General features: G+C 39.9%; 1 protein-coding gene across 1 annotated transcript in view; it reads left to right on the top strand.

Moving 5' to 3' along the window:
• The first annotated feature begins 1,402 nt into the window (after window positions 1-1,402).
• The window catches only part of LOC114651181 (prolactin receptor-like), a 35,403-nt gene continuing 19,784 nt past the window's right edge, over window positions 1,403-17,021 (top strand). Inside the window, exons 1-4 of the mRNA XM_051926222.1 lie at window positions 1,403-1,540; window positions 4,420-4,589; window positions 14,032-14,210; window positions 15,759-15,912. Of these exons, the coding sequence (XP_051782182.1) occupies window positions 1,452-1,540; window positions 4,420-4,589; window positions 14,032-14,210; window positions 15,759-15,912 (592 nt within the window). The 5' untranslated portion in view covers window positions 1,403-1,451. The remainder of the gene's footprint in view (window positions 1,541-4,419; window positions 4,590-14,031; window positions 14,211-15,758; window positions 15,913-17,021) is intronic.

Raw genomic sequence — 17,021 nt, 5'->3', positions numbered from 1 at the left:
CCTGTAGTTACTGCAGTCCTGCACATCACCCTTATTCTTAAATATCGGCACCAGTACACTTCTTCTCCACTCCTCAGGCATCCTCTCACTTTCCAAGATTCCATTAAACAATCCGATTAAAAACTCCACTGCCATCTCTCCTAAACACCTCCATGCTTCCATAGGTATGTCATCTGGACCAACGGCCTTTCCATTTTTCATCCTCCTCATAGCTTCATTTTGTGAATTTCCCCTTGGGATTAATAAAGTATCTATCTATCTATCTATCTATCTATCTATCTATCTATCTATCTATCTATCTATCTATCTATCTATCTATCTATCTATCTATCTATCTATCTATCTATCTATCTATCTAGCTAGCTAGCTAGCTAGCTAGCTAGCTAGCTGTCCTTACTTCCTCCTTGCTAATCCATTGCACTTCCTGATTCACTATCTCCACATCATCCAACCTCTTCTCTCTCTTGTTCTCTTCATTCATCAGCCTCTCAAAGTACTCTTTCCATCTGTTCAATACACTCTCCTTGCTTGTGAGTATGTTTCCATCTTTATCCTTTATCACCCTAACCTGCTGCACATCTTTCCCAGCTCGGTCCTTCTGTCTAGCCAATCGGTACAGGTCCTTTTCTCCCTCCTTAGTGTCCAACCTCTCATACAACTCATTGTACGCCTTTTCTTTAGCCTTCATCACCTCTCTCTTCACCTTGCACCTTATCTCCTTGTACTCTTGTCTACTATCTGCATCTCTCTGACTATCCCACTTCTTCTTTGCCATCCTCTTCCTTTGTATACTCTCCTGTATTTCCTCATTCCACCACCAGGTTTCCTTTTCCTCCTTCCTCTTTCCAGATGTCACGCCAAGCACCCTTCTTGCTGTCACGCTTACTACATCTGCTGTAGTTTCCCAGCTGTCTGGTAATTCTGCCACCCAGTGCCTGTCTCACCTCCTCCCTAAACTCAACCTTGCAGTCTTCCTTTTTCAACTTCCACCATTTGATCCTTGGATCTGCCCTCACTCTCTTCCTCTTCTTGATCTCCAACATCATCCTACAGACCACCATCCTATGCTGCTTAACTACACTTTCCCCTGCCACCACTTTGCAGTCTTCAGTCTCCTTCAGATCAACTCTTCTGTATAGGATGTAATCTACCTGTGTGCATCTTCCTACACTCTACATTTGTAAAAATCTCTTAAGGTTCTGTTTTGGCCTCATCATTCCAGGATATGGAGTGCTGTTTGATGACAGAGTTTACATAACAAAATGTATAGAAAGTGAGGGGGTCTGAATACTCTCTGAATCTACTGCATGGTCATCGACATCCTCCACATATTCATACATTGTTTATCAATGTTATAAGGTTACTTACCATATTTTTATTATTTATGTGTGCCTACAGATACAACTTTTCTGCCAGCAAAGCCTCAAATTAAATACTGTCGATCAGCCAATATGGAAACTTTTACCTGCTGGTGGACCTCTCAGTCAGGCAACACAACTGATTCCATGAACATTAACTATACTCTCACCTATACTGTGGGGTAAGTGCTGAGTAATATCTATAACAAATGTATGTGCATGTTCAAAAGCATTTTCTTCTGCCTTATAAAAAGAAAAAGCAAAAGTACCGGGCAAAATATCCCTTTCATTTACAGTTGTTGAACTGTTTCTTGCATTTACTTAATGGCAGAAATGAGAAAGTGTGCTTTACTGCAAGATGCTCCTGTGTAATACAAGAAAACCTTTACAGTTTTTAAAAACACAAGAATACAGCAACATTTACACTTGAGAAGTCCACCTCATTCCTCAGGCTGTATGCAGTTGATGTTTTATGCTAGTATAACATCCATCCATCCATCCATTATCCAACCCACTATATCCTAACTACAGGGTCACAGGGGTCTGCTGGAGCCAATCCCAGCCAACACAGGGCGCAAGGCAGGAAACAAACCCCGGGCAGGGTGCCAGCCCACCGTAGGGCGCACACACACACCTACACACCAAGCACACACTAGGGTCAATTTAGGATCACCAATGCACCTAACCTGCATGTCTTTGGACTGTGGGAGGAAACCGGAGTACCCGGAGGAAACCCATGCAGACATGGGAGAACATGGAAACTCCACACAGGGAGGACCTGGGACCACGCAGACAGGGGAGATCATGGAAACTCCACGCAGGGAGGACCCAGGACCACGCAGACATGGGAGAACATGGAAACTCCACGCAGGGAAGACCCAGGACCACGCAGACATGGGAGAACATGGAAACTCCATGCAGGGAGGACCCGGGACCACGCAGACACGGGAGAACATGGAAACTTCACGCAGGGAGGACCCGGGAAGCGCTACTCACTGCGACACTGTGCCGCCCTAGTATAACATTCAGTTATTCAATGTTAGCAAAATTTTAATGTCAACAATATGACTGGAGACCTTGTATAAACATGTGACTTTTATCTTGAATGTAGTATGAGGGTGTCATACCGTGTTAGCTATTATGAATGCAGTGAGACATCAAGCAAAACGACACCTTTTATTGGTTAACTAAAAAGATTACAGTATGCAAGCTTTCGAGGCAACTCAGGCCCCTTCTTCAGGAAAGATGTAATACCATTGTAATTGCCTGAAGAAGAGGCCTGAGTTGCCTCGAAAGCTTGCATATTGTAATGTTTTAGTTAGCCAATAAAAGATGTCATTTTGCTTGACTTCTCACTTCTGTCTTGAATGTAATTCATGCATTTTGATTTTTCTGAGCATGTGATATTCTCCACTTAACCACCAGATGGCACTTCTTAAAAAATAGTTAAACAATTAAAACCTGACCTGCTGTATAAATGGACTCTGTCACCCATAGGTGAGATAGCCTAAAATATAAAACATATGGATTTCTGTGTTTTTCTTGAATGTGAAAAATCATTGGAGTATTTACACTTATATTTTATAAAAAAAAAGAAAGAAGAGCTCATAATAGAGATCATGCAGTCTTGCTACTCTTGCAGATTTAGACACTGTTAAAAATGTGTATGGTTTATATTTCTACTGCACACATTAACATCCTAACTCTGACTTGTGTGTGTATCATTTCTAATCAAGTATCTTGTATTAAAATGTAAGTGAGCTATTTTTTGGGTTTTTGTTTCTTTTTAATTTCTTCACATTAAAAGCAAGGGAAGCAAAGGTTTGATAAGTTTCAAATTATGTGAAATAAGAGAAGGGGAAAAAAGTGATGTTTACTTACATTACCAAAGTTGGGTTAAGTTCCTTACACTTAATTAAAAGGTACCTTCTGTTTAAAATATTACTTTGTTTATTGTACATTTCCCCCTGTGACTGGTGCCCATTCAGTGTATAACCAATTAGTATGTGTTTAAACATTAACAGGGTATTTATACTTGCATTATATTATGATGCACTTTTATTATATACCTGTATAGAGCTTTTAGCTCAACTCTCAACAGTTTAATGATGTAACATGGAAATAAGATGACATTCATTTGAAAAAAATACAAAATTCAAACAGGTGTGCTATTTAAGCAAGCCCCAAATGTTTGAGATTATCATTACTTAATTCATCCCAAATCCCACTTCCAACAGTTTCTAGAATTTTTTCTTTTCTCAATTAAAGGTTACATTTAAAAATAAGTACAGTAGAGCATGAATTACCCAACATAATAAGGACAGGATGCTGTTCAGATGGCTAATCTCAAATAGATCAGACATCTGGAAATATCCAATAAACTGCAAAACATTTTTTAAACCATATTTTAAAATATGTGCTTTAATATAAATAACACATTAACATATTCATTAAGTAACTTATAAAATTAAATTGCATTTAGTTATAAATAGATAATTTGTGAAAATCAATGTGACATGTATATTTTTTGCCTACTACAAAATGAATGCCCTACTGTACTTGAAATTGGGAGGTGGGACACCAGCTAATGTCCTTGCTCTAAGACTGGCGCTGTCTTGATGTCAATCCTTGTGTAAGAAAAATATACTCTGCCCAACATATCTGTTCTTTATAATCTTTGCTTCTGTTGATACTTTATTCACATTATTTAATATGATACTCATTTTTTCTGTCGTGGCACGGTGGCGTAGTGGTAGAAGTAAAGAGACCAGGGTTCACGTCTCCGGTTCTCCTTTCATGTTCTTCCTGTGTCGTTGTGGGTTTCCTCTAGGTTCCTCCGGTTTTCTCCCACAGTCCAAAGACATGCAGGTTAGGTGGGCGACACTAAATTTACCAAAGTGTGTGTGTGTTCACCCTGCGATGGACTGGCACCCTGTCCAGGGTTTGTTCCTGCCTTGCACCCAATGCTAGCTAGGATTGGCTTCAGCACCCCCTGCAACCCTGTTCAGAACTATGCAGGTTAGAAAATGACAATTAATCTTTTTCTTTTCTTTTTTTTAAGTTTTGGGCCAGTAAATGAATGCCCTGACTATGTGACTGGTGGAAGTAATAGCTGCTTCTTTGACAGTAGGCACACTCAAATATGGGAGGTCTATTGTCTAAATGTCAAAGCCTGGAACACTTTTGGATCTCAGACTTCTGATGAATATTGTCTAGATGTGGCTGATGCAGGTAAAAATTTTTCTAGTGCATGAAAATCATTCATAGTTAATTTAGGACTAAGAAAATGCTTGTATGTACAACATAGTATATTCATTTTATAACTATTCTGTTACTCTATTAAAACATGCTGAAAGATTTAATCACTTTTAAATAACTAATGATGGATTCCACATTGTTACACATGAATCTGAAGTTTGACTGTTAACCTGACTGTCCATTTCAGCACCCTGGTGAGACTGAAGATTGTGATTTCTTAGTAACTAAATATGTCCTTTGATTCTCTTTCTGAGAAACCATTCTACTGCCAGTCTACCAGTCTAGAGGCTTCCACCTTGCCTTCAACATAACAATAAAAAAGCACTTCAACCAAAACATCTGAACAGTATCCAATGACATGACATTTCTAGCCAGATCTTTTCCAATGCCAGTGCTGCTACTATAGATTTTCTCGTTCACCTTCATGACCTAAGCCTGTTATATATGTACTATTTGCTTGGATTTTTTGTTGCCTTCTTAAGGTCTGAATACATGTTGTACATGAAATTTGGGTTTTGGACCCCTATATTATTATTTACACATTCATTTCTTGATTTATCTACTTTATAATAAAACACTAAGATCTATGTGTCCTGTCCCTCAGAGCAATCTAATTAGTCAGTTTGGCTTTGGTGACGTGACGAAAGAGGAAGTGCAAGTGTGAGACGCACAAAGGAGTAAAGGCACGTGCTGAGAGAGTCACCTTCAAAGACAGAAAGTATAAAACAAGAAAAAGGGCAAGAAAGATGCCCCGGCAATAATGACAAAATCTGAGAAGCAGGCTTTATGGAAATGTACTCAAGAGTGGGAGCAGCGGTGAAGAGAGGTTCAGACACACATGGACACGTGGAAAGGTGCTAAAAATACACATTGGGCAAGAGATAGCAAATATTTTTAAATTATTATACTATCTGTTTTTGGCAGGTATTGTGGCTAGTGTATGTATAAAAAGAATGTCTGTACGAATGTCTTTATGCCGTATGTTCCCTATACAATCCTAAACTTTTGACTGATATTGACCAAATTTTGCATAGTTACTCCCAAAAAGACAAGATAGACTACCATGAAGCCTGGACTCCCCACTCCTTCCCTTGATTTCATCCCCTTGGCACATGAAAAATGTCAGTACTGTTTCTTTATTAACTGATTTTGACCAAAATTGGTAGCTGGGATTTTCTGGGTTGCAGAATACAAGTTTAAAATTATTTTTATTTAAAATTCAAGATGGTGGATCAAATACAATAAACCAAAATTTTTCCACATAAAAAATGTAGGTACAGTATCGGGTGTTATAATTTATTATTATTATTTATTTTTTTTAAATTTCACCAGTATTTCCATTGACATGGTTCTCTTGTCAAGTTTTTTCCTTTCACACTACCCCAAAAAATGTTAAAAATGTGTTTTACTTGTCTGTCGGAGTTATTACTTACTCCAGAATGGGCACACCGAAACATGTATACATTTAAACACCTCAGGGGAAAATCAAAAATATTGTATATTGCAAAGCATTAGATTCATTAATTAGCCATATTGCAATAATACATGCATGTAGAACAGAATGATACACTATATGAATTTATAAATATGAATTAATATGAATATGTTTTTGTTTCATTTTCACATTTCCACAAATGCTGACTTTTTAGATTTAAAAAGTCCACATAATGCTTAGTAGTTGAAGCTAGTACAATATCTGTTCAATTTTGATAATGTCCTATCATGCCACTGTTAAATCAAATGTTCAGATTAATTTCTTATGTTGCCGTTGTTCATTTTTGGTTCTTTTGTATGTATTAGGTATTTTTGTGTTTTTTTGACATCTCTGGATGTTTGACCTCTGTGCTCTGTTTTTTGACTTCACCTTGGGGTTTCTGTATTGGGTCTGTGTCCTCACAGGTGGCGCAGTGGTAGTGCTGCTGCTTTGCAATAAGAAGATTGTGGGTTCGCTTCCCGGTTCCTCCCTGTGTAGATAGCGCTTTGAGTACTGAGAAAAGCGCCATATAAATGTAATGAATTATTATTTGGATTAACGAGTTTTTAAGTAACCTCATTTTGCAATTGTGCCCTATGGCAGTGATTTCCAACCACTGTGCCGCGGCACATTAGTGTGCCATGACAGATCATCAAGTGTACCGTGGAAAATTATCCAGTTTCACTTAATTGGTCTGAAAATTATTATTTATTTACTGCAAATAATTTGTCTTCATTCGTCTATGCGACAGTGATAGGCAGAACAATTAAATACTCTTCCCGCAAGGTGGCAGCAGATGGCTGATTAATCTGTGTATCTACCTGTTGCCATTCAAACAGTAGAATTAGTGATGCTTCGGCTGTGACAGCAGTGATAGCGATGGATAAATATCTGAAAAGAAAAAGTACACAATCCAAACTGGGTCCTGGAGAAAATTGTGACCCAGATGAAGGCCTTAGTAAGAGTAGTGGTCAGAAGAAAGCAAAAAAGGTGAGCTCAAGACAATACAATGAAAGTTGTCTTTCCTTTGGATTTACATTTACCGGGCAACCAACCGAGCCGATTCCGTTATGCTTGGTATGTGGGGAAAAGCTGTCCAATAGTGCCATGGTTCCTAGCAAACTTAAACGCCATCTCCAAACAAAACACCCATCACTTGAAAACAAGAACACAGAATATTTTACTCAACTTCGTGAACAGACTAAGAAACAGGCAGCTTTAGTGAGGAAAACCACAAAGACGAATGAGAGAGCTCTCAAAGCTAGCTACCAAGTTGCTGAACTCATCGCTAAATCAAAACAGGCACACATGGTGGCAGAGACATTAATACTACCTGCCTGCAAAATCATTGTAAATGAGATGCTCGGCCCTGGCGCTCTTAAAAAAATAGCCCAAGTCCCTCTCTCAAATAATACAATTGCCAGACGTATTGATAACATATCTGCAGACATTGAAAGGATCGTTTTGGAAAAGGTGCACACCAGTGGAAAATTTGCATTGCAACTCAATGAATCTACGGATATCAGTGGACATGCACAACTTTTGGCAAATGTGCGCTCTGTAGACGGAGACACCATCAGAGAAAACTTCCTGTTTTGCAAGGAATTTCCAGAAAGAACAACAGGAGAGGAAATTTTTCGAGTTGTATCAAAATACCTTGAACAAGGAGGACTTAAATGGGAAAACTGCATAAGTGTTTGCACTGATGGAGCAGCCGCCATGTTCGGGCGCACCAATGGATTTGTAAGCAGAGTGAAAGAGCAACATCCAGATGTTATTGAGACGCATTGTTTTCTGCACCTTGAGTCACTCTTTGCCAAGACATTACCAGACCTAGCTCATGTTGCGCGCATGATAAACTTTGCGAAGACAAGACCTGTAAAAAGTCACATCATTGTGTGAGGAAATGGGAGCGGAGCATAAAGTGCTATTGCTGCATACAGAGGTCCGGTGGCTGTCCCGTGGCAAAGTTTTATCCCGTGTGTATGAGCTACGGGAGGAACTAAATTGTTTTTGACAAATGAGAGGTGTGATGACGCTAAGTTGCTTTCAAGTGATGAGTGGTGTGCAAGACTGGCATGTCCGACGGATATACTTCAACATTTCAATGACCTGAACACACGGATGCAAGGCCAAAATGAAAACCTGCTCACAAGAGCAGATAAAATAAATGGATTTCCTTCAAAGGTGCAGCTCCGACAACAACATGTGGAAAGTGGAAACCTTGACATGTTCCCACACATTCAGAAATGGCAAGGTATCAACATTGCTGCACTGTGTGAGACAATAGGCAAGCATTTGAAAACTGTTGAACAGAAGTTGTCATTTTATTTCCATTCAGTTTCCACTCATTGCCTTGACTGAGTTAGGAACCCATATAGCTCAACCACAATTGGAAAGGACATGACTGTGCAGGAGCAGGAGGAAATAACTGTACTGAGAGAAAATCGTTGTTTAAAGCTGAGCTTTCCTGATCTACCTTTGGACAGTTTTTGGCTGACTGCTGCCAAGGAGTTCCCCATTCTGGCAAGCAGAGCTATTTCAGCCCTGCTCCCATTTTCCACAACCTACCTATGCGATCTTGGCTTTTCAAGCATGACTGCTATAAAAACTAAAAAAAAGAGGGAGACTCAGAGCTGTTGAAGAAGATCTTCGTGTGTGTCTTTCTTCAATTCCTGCGTGTATATCAGCATCGTGTTCAACTAAACAGGCCCAGGTTTCACACTAAGTAAGTAAATTGTGAATAAATTGAAACTAGAAGATCATTATATTTCATTACATATACTTTTTGTGACATTTTTGTTTGATGGTGCGCCGTGGGATTTTTCTAATGTAAAATATGTGCCGTGGCTCAAAAAAGGTTGGGAAACACTGCCCTATGGAGCTTAACTATGTGGCAGAGCATTTTTGTGAAGAATACAACCTTTTCATTTCATTATAAATTTTCTGTTTGCCCATTTATCTTGTTGGGGTTTGGCAGTATATACCCCTCTAGTGGGGATTAGTGGAAGTGCTTTTTGAGCCTTACCTTTTTTGGGACTTCTAGTTATAACAGCCGCCATATTATTTATAATAGAACATTGAGCATTGCTAGGGTGATTTTTCCCAAGATCACCGAAAATTATGCAACTTGTGATGTCATTCAGAGCACTGGCATAAAGACTGGCACTTTCTACTCTGAAGTATCCAATATTATTAGGACTCCCATTTTTGGAATGTGCTGCATTATTTGATTAGTCTATTACTGTTAACAAACTAATATATTTCCGGTTAAAAGGCTTTAATTTTATTGCTTATTGTTTTAAACTTAACTACTGGTCAGATGTATTTTCTGTCTTCTCGATCACATCTCATCTTGATACTTTTTCATTAAAATCCTTTACTGTTTTGTCTTGAGTTACAGTAAGTTCAAAGACAAAATACCTATCCTCACCAGATATATCTGACACAGCCTTATCTAAGGACTGTATTCAGGAACCCTAATACTTCTAGGAATTATAAACCATGAAGGTCACTCCTTGAAATGGGGAATATCCCATTCACCCTTTTTGAGACAGCTAACAGGCTTCTCCCATAAATCCACAGGCTGCTGTTCTAGCATTGCAAGAAATGCTTCTTTTTGTAATTCAGAGCTTTTCCAAATGATTGGTGTCCACCATGATAAGCACCAATCACCTCCCAGTATTGAGATTTGAGAACCTTTGATATCACAGGAATTGCACTGGCAGTTTAAAAAAGTCTAAGAAAGTCCATCCATCCATCCATCCATCCATCCATCCATCCATCTATCCTCTTCCACTTATTCAAGATCGGGTCGCAGGAGCAGCAGCTTGAGCAGAGATGCCCAGACTTCCCTCTCCCTGGCCACTTCTACTATCTCTTCCGGGGGAATCTCGAGGAGTTCCCAGGCCAGCCAACAGACATTGTCCCTCCAGCATGTCCTGGGTCTTCCCCGGGGCCTCCTCCCAGGTAGACGTGCCCGGAACACCTCACCAGGGAGGCGTCCAGGAGGCATCCTGATCAGATGTCTGAGCCACCTCATCTGACTCCTCTCAATGTGGAGGAGCAGCGTCTCTACTCTAAGCCCCTCCTGGATGACTGAGCTTCTCACCCTATCTTTAAGGGAAAGCCCAGACACCCTGCGGAGGAAACTCATTTCAGCCGCTTGTATTCGCGATCTCGTTCTTTCGGTCACTACCCATAGCTCATGACCATAGGTGAGGGTAGGAACATAGATCGACTGGTAAATTGAGAGCTTTGCCTTTCGGCTCAGTTCCTTTTTCACCACGACAGACCGATGCAGAGCCTGCATTACTGCAGATGCCGCACTGATCCGCCTGACGATCTCCTACTCCATTCTTCCCTCACCCGTGAACAAGACCCCTAGATACTTAAACTCCTCCACTTGGGGCAGGATCTCGCTCCCAGCCCTGAGAGGGCAATCCACCCTTTTCCGGCTGAGGACCATGGTCTCGAATTTGGAGGTGCTGATTCCCATCCCAGCCGCTTCATACTCGGTTGCAAACCGATCCAGAGAGAGCTGAAGATCACGGCCTGATGAAGCAAACATGACAACATCATCTGCAAAACACAGTGACCCAATCCTGAGTCTCAACGCCCTGGCTGTGCCTAGAAATTCTGTCCATAAAAGTTATGAACAGAATCAGAGACAAAGGGCAGCCCTGGTGGAGTCTAACTCTCACCGGAAATGGGTTCAACTTACTGGCGGCAATGCGGACCAAGCTCTGACACCGGTTGTACAGGGATCAAACAGCCCTTATTAGGAGGTCCAGCACCCCATACTCCCGGAGCACCCCCCACAGGGTTCCCCGAGGGACACGGCTGAATGCCTTTTCCAAGTCCACAAAACACATGTAGACTGGTTGGGCAAACTCCCATGCACCCTCCAGGACCCTGCCAAGGGTGTAGAGCTGGTCCACTGTTCCGCGACTAGGACGAAAACCACACTGTTCCTCCTGAATCCAAGGTTCGACTATCTGATGGATTGGACTGCCAAGGTACCCACCTTCGGCCACCACCCAACTCACACTGCACCCAATCTCCTTGGCCCCTCCTACAGGTGGTGAGCCCATGGGAAGGGGGACCCACGTTGCCTCTTCATGGGATGTGCCCATTTGAGCCCCATGGGTGCAGGCCTGGCCACCAGGCGCTCGCCATCGAGCCCCACCTCCAGGCCTGGCTCCTGAGGAGTGACCCGCATCCTGGTGAGGGAAAACACCATCCAAGGTTTTTCTTCGTCATAGGAGGTTTTCTGAACTGCTCTTTGTCTCGTCCCTCACCTAGGACCAGTTTGCCTTGGGTGGCCCTACCAGGGGAATAGCGCCTCTGACAACAGATAAGATAGCGGCTCGAGGAGGAGTCTGAGAAAGTAGCAGAATAAATCCTTTTCATGTCTTAACTACAGTTTTAAAGAGTTACAGAAGGCTCTGTTGCCCAATTAGACCATAAATGACCTTTCTGGCCTCAGGACCAAGTGCCATATTTGAAAAAGTATCATGCCTCAAAGAATCCAGAGAACATGCTCCATGTCATGAAACTTGATGGCGGCAGCAGCATGCCATACCAGGCCACAAAATAAATACATTCTGTAAAATAATGCAAAAGAAACAAAAGAAGAGCTGGGACACCAGTGTGTTACCCTATTTAATGCCCATTATGAACTATTGAGGCAACTGAAAAAAAAAGAATATGTCAATGCTGATGTGTGATTAGCTCTTTAGAGACAAAGGGTAGGTCAAGAATTACAAGGATTTCCTGGGTCAGGTCGTTTATGTAGTGAGGCAGAAGCAGGAGTGGTGCGACTGTTATCCTGTGAGGAGGTGATGTAATTGGTATTCCAGATAGTTAACCTCTCTTCTAAAGCAAAAGGAAAAGGAGTTAGTGGCTGTCACATCCAAATCGTTCCCCATATTATTTGTCGACACCATACTCCTGAGAAACACCATAAACTGGCATACCTGATAATAGATAGATAGATAGATAGATAGATACTTTATTAATCCCGATGGGAAATTCACAAATCTGTACAAAGAAAATCCTGGGACTAATAAGAACATTTTTGCATGAAGAGGGAGTATTGTTGGCAGCTTAATTTTTTTTTGTTTTACATAGTTGGTGGACATATGAGCACAACTGCTAAAATTGTAGCTGTAAGAAAACAATTTTTGTAGTTAGGCAAAACCAGAAATTGTACTCAAAATAACATGATTTTCTCCTGTAATTCTTAAAGAAGTACTTTTAATTTATGTTTAGTAAAGAATCCCTTATTTTTCAATAAAGTTTAGAGAGAGAAATAACTGCAGAACCTCAGTCTTATATAGGATGGCATCAGACATGTCATCAATTGACACATGCTCAACCACAGTTCTGTCATGGAAGGTGTCCCTAGGTATTAAATGTGATGTAAACATAGAATAATAAAGTATCTATCTATCTATCTATCTATCTATCTATCTATCTATCTATCTATCTATCTATCTATCTATCTATCTATCTATCTATCTATCTATCTATCTATCTATCTATCTATCTATCTATCTATTGTCCTCAAAAAGCAAATACTGAATGAAAACAATAAATAACATTAATTTGCAAGAAAACAAAACATAGTAAAATTATAAAAACAACCACAAATATCCAACCAAAACCACAATGGGCCAGGGGTATTCCTGAGTGGCCTTCTCTTTGACTTTTCATCAGTCCAATTGATTACATTTGAAAGCTGATTGACTTTGCAATGAAAATTTTGCAGATATAGTAGCATGCACATGTGTTAAAGTAGTACAAGAAATTCATGGTAATGAATATTTGTCCAAGTATTATATGAAGAGGATGAATACTTACAAAATCAGTTGTTTTCCATTTTAAATTGACAATTATCTATGAAAGTGTGGCCTCATCATGAGATGTGACCTGCTTTGCTCCCCCTGTTGTTGGGACAGGCTGTGGTTCTCAATGATTTGATCATTTAAAAAGCTGATATAGAGACCTGATGGCTGGGTAAGGTGGTAAAATTTTGTTTTTGCACTTTCATTACAATGAGAAAAAAAGAAATTAGATGCATTAATATTTCATACTCAGGGCTGGATTTTCCTATAGGCTAACTAGGCTTCAGCCTAGGGCCTCAAGATCAAGAGGGTCCTACATTCAAATTGTTAGCAAAATTTTATTATCTCTCATGTAATTTACAAACTTAAAAATGGAAGGTGAAAGGGCCTCATAAGTGGAATAGCCTAGGGCCTCTGTTCATACTGGAACATATTGTAACGGCACTGACAAGTTGCATCACCCAGTGCTGAGTCATCCATAGTATGAGCTGGCATTCCATCACCAGTGGCAGGGGTGCCTATAAAAAATATTAAGCCTACATTATCACAAACAGATTTTTTTCTAGTGTGGTAACAGCATACAGTCTTTGAAGGATAGCAAGCCACCTGAAAGAGCCATGTAAAGAGCATAAGGATCCATTCTGGCACTTGATGCCAGCAGTGTAATATTAATAGTTTAAGGAAGGTGAATATTTTTATAGATATGATGTATGCAAGACACCAGATACTCACAAGAAGTCTCTTAGTATATCAAAGAAGCACCAGTTTTTCTGATGCAGCTAACGTCCCACAAGACCACTAGAGGGCACAATGAAAACCAAAAGACAAGACCACTGATTCAATTTTTAAATTCAGATGTAATGAATGTGCTAATTTTTGCAATTCTCAGTCTCTTCAATTTAGATATGTGGGTCTTCTTAATTAAATAAATACACAGTTGTAATTATTATTTATAACTTAAAGAAATTTGCTTTACATTAAATCTTAATTAAAGTTAAAAGGGTATGTTAACAAAATTGAAGTTAGCTGTTTCTATTTGCAGATAAGTGATAGACAGAAATAGTGAACTTTTTATTGTTTTCTTTCATTACAGTTGAACCAGACCCACCTGTGAATATCTCATACAAAATTACAAATGACAGCTTTGGAGAATCGGGGAAGACAGTGGTCATAACCTGGCAGGCTCCTGAGACAGCTGATGTAGACATTGGATGGCTCACATTAATTTATGAGCTGCAATTTCGACTGTCATCTGAGCCTGAAGAGTGGAAGGTGAGTGGAACAAAACTTTCTTTTAAGTGTTAAAATTTCAGCAATGTTATATGTGCTATTTAAGAACATTGACTAGAGCTGTTGTTAAGTAATGAGAATGCAAGTTTAATATTTATAGTTTCGCAAAATTAAGTTTAGCTAGTCACCTTAATATGTGACAGGTAATAAATGCCAAGGCTAAAGTAAAAGAGGAATCTTTATTCTTAATGTTTTGGTCCTACACATCACACTGTTGCTCAGTACCATGTCTAGCACTTCAAAGAGCATTCTCTCCATGCTCAAGGAAACTTCCAGAATTATGTATTTGATAAGGGTATTTGTTTTATTCTGTTCCACATCAAGTTACTAGTCAGACTTGCAGCTGTTAGAATTTACGGTAGCAATGCCCTTAGGGTCAGCTCCTCTATGGAAACCGGATAAGACAAAGAACATATAAGAATCCCATGGTGTATATATTAATACATATTTTATTATATAGTACATAAACAGGAATGCAGCTAGGGTACTGTAGATATGTAAGGCGTTGCATGACCTTAATATAACGTCCCTGATACATGCATCTGTTTTCTTCAAAGTCAGATAATAAGGTTGAAAACAAAATAAACAAAAGGTCACAAATATATTCTGCTGTTCCAATTAACTTGCCACTATGGTGGCATGCTCCTCATTTGCTCATATTGATGGATTTTCTCTCCCAGTCCAAGGAAATTTTGATGGGGGACTCTAAATTGGCCAGGGGTATGTATGTGTGTTTTGTGATTGGGATAGTTACCTGCTTTGCAAACTTTGCTTTGAGACAGGTTGCGAGTTCCCATAACCTTTACCAGGATAGATATTTTGGCAAGTAAGTTAGTATTATGATTTGTCTTTGAACCCTCTTTATAACTCTTTATATCCCGCAACAAGTTTTTTGAGTCACAGAAATTCATCTCTCTCTATTCCACAAAAAATCTTGGAAGGCTTTGAAGGGGACGATACATGATTTTCTCAGAGACACTTTAACGTCCCGCGAGACAAGGCAGTGAGTCAAAAGGACAGCTGCTGTACAGGCTTTTAAATGATCAACTTGCAGTGCGAGAAGCAGAACACGCAGCTCGGCAGCAGCAGCAGCAAGCTAGCAGCTGATCCAACTGCATCTCCTTAGCGTGTGTTCAGACCGCCCCTTCACAACGTGACCGGCAGAGACGCCCTGTGGGCGAGGGGGTGGGCGAGCAAAGCGTAACATTATTTTCCAGCTAGAATCACATTTTAAGATGGTTCTAAATATTTTGTGTCTTTTCCAAAAGTTTTTCATGTGTAGCACCATTTTGAGGCTGACTAAAGTTCCTAAAGAGGCTGATTTGGAGGTGTACCTGATTAAAGTCACAGACAGGGATAGGCAAAAATTTGATATAATGTTCATTCCAGAAAGTAAATGGATATAAACAGGACTGAAATCATAGCAGATTTATGCATGGCATTGATCTTGTTCAAACTACTTTTCATTTCAGCTAAAATAACCCAGGCTTATCCTTTCTCTTCATACATCATATTTTCTTCTTTTTTCAGGAAAAGGGTATTCTACGGGAACCATGCATGGAATTAATAGATCTTCCATCAGGAAATTACATGGTGAGAGTCCGCTGCAAATCAAAAAATTCTGGTCGCTGGAGCAAATGGAGCAGACCAATTACAATGGTCATACCATCTGAAAAATCAAAAGGTACTCAGTAATAAGTGTGACATAATGAAATCCCTTTTTGTTATACACAAAGTATAATGAAGCAAACTGTTTGACGCAAAAAGATCAGAACAATATATTCCATTAATATTATCATTGAGCTATGGCCAATTAGAGTAGAGAAAAACAAAGAATGTAGTCAGCAGCTTCATTGGAGAAAATAAAACTTTGGGGGTGTCTACAGTCACTTATAATACAAAGACTAAAACAATGTCAGAAACAGTCACAATTCTGGAAATTGTACTTCCAGTGATAGAAATATAGTAGACCCTAAGGGCAAAACTAAAAATAATGGATCAGAGCCTATACAATAAAACAGAAGGTCAAAAATAGTGATCAAGCCCAAAACACAAACCAGAATTCATACTTAGAAAATCCTGACTCATTTTTAAGACACTGAACTTGTCAAATATTCCACAAAATCCAGAAACTTGGGCTTTCATCAAAGAAAATGGCCATCATGCTGCAACGACTTCCTAAATGTGGTAGCAATAGCCCAAGCAACTAATAACAATATTATTTCAGCTACTAAGAAAACATAAAATTGAGGAATCTATAAAATACTCATATAAACGATAATAAAAATGACCATAGCCTTAAAATTATTGGATTTTTGTCAATCTGCACCACCTCCCGACTCCAATTCACCTGGATGAGGTCGAGCAGCTTCTTTGTGGCAGACCAAGGAGCACTTGCTGTGTCACACGATTACACTCTGGTAGCACTTCAGGGTCAGGCAGAACTTGTTGAAAATGTGTCCTCTCCCCACAGCTCCCTCTGGTGGCACACATCTACCCAGACAGGGCTTTCCATCAGGACTATAATTCCCAAGGTGCCCTGTACAAATGGGGGCTCTAACCAAACACCTGGTATATGGTGGGGACTACATGGCCCCAAGAGACAGTATTTTCCTGTCCTTCCAATATATCTTCTTGACCAGGAAAGCTACCCATAAACCATCCCACCTGGGATGCCTATTCAAATCCTTCCCTTAGGGCCTCTCGTCCAGGTAAGGGACCACACTCTCTCCTGCTCAGAATGCCAGTTCATCCGTCTAGCCATCTACATTAAGAAAACAAATAACAATGAGC

Source organism: Erpetoichthys calabaricus, chromosome 4 (genome assembly GCF_900747795.2).
Source record: "Erpetoichthys calabaricus chromosome 4, fErpCal1.3, whole genome shotgun sequence".
Classification (NCBI taxonomy): domain Eukaryota; kingdom Metazoa; phylum Chordata; class Cladistia; order Polypteriformes; family Polypteridae; genus Erpetoichthys; species Erpetoichthys calabaricus.
This window is presented reverse-complemented; position numbering and strand designations above follow the sequence as displayed.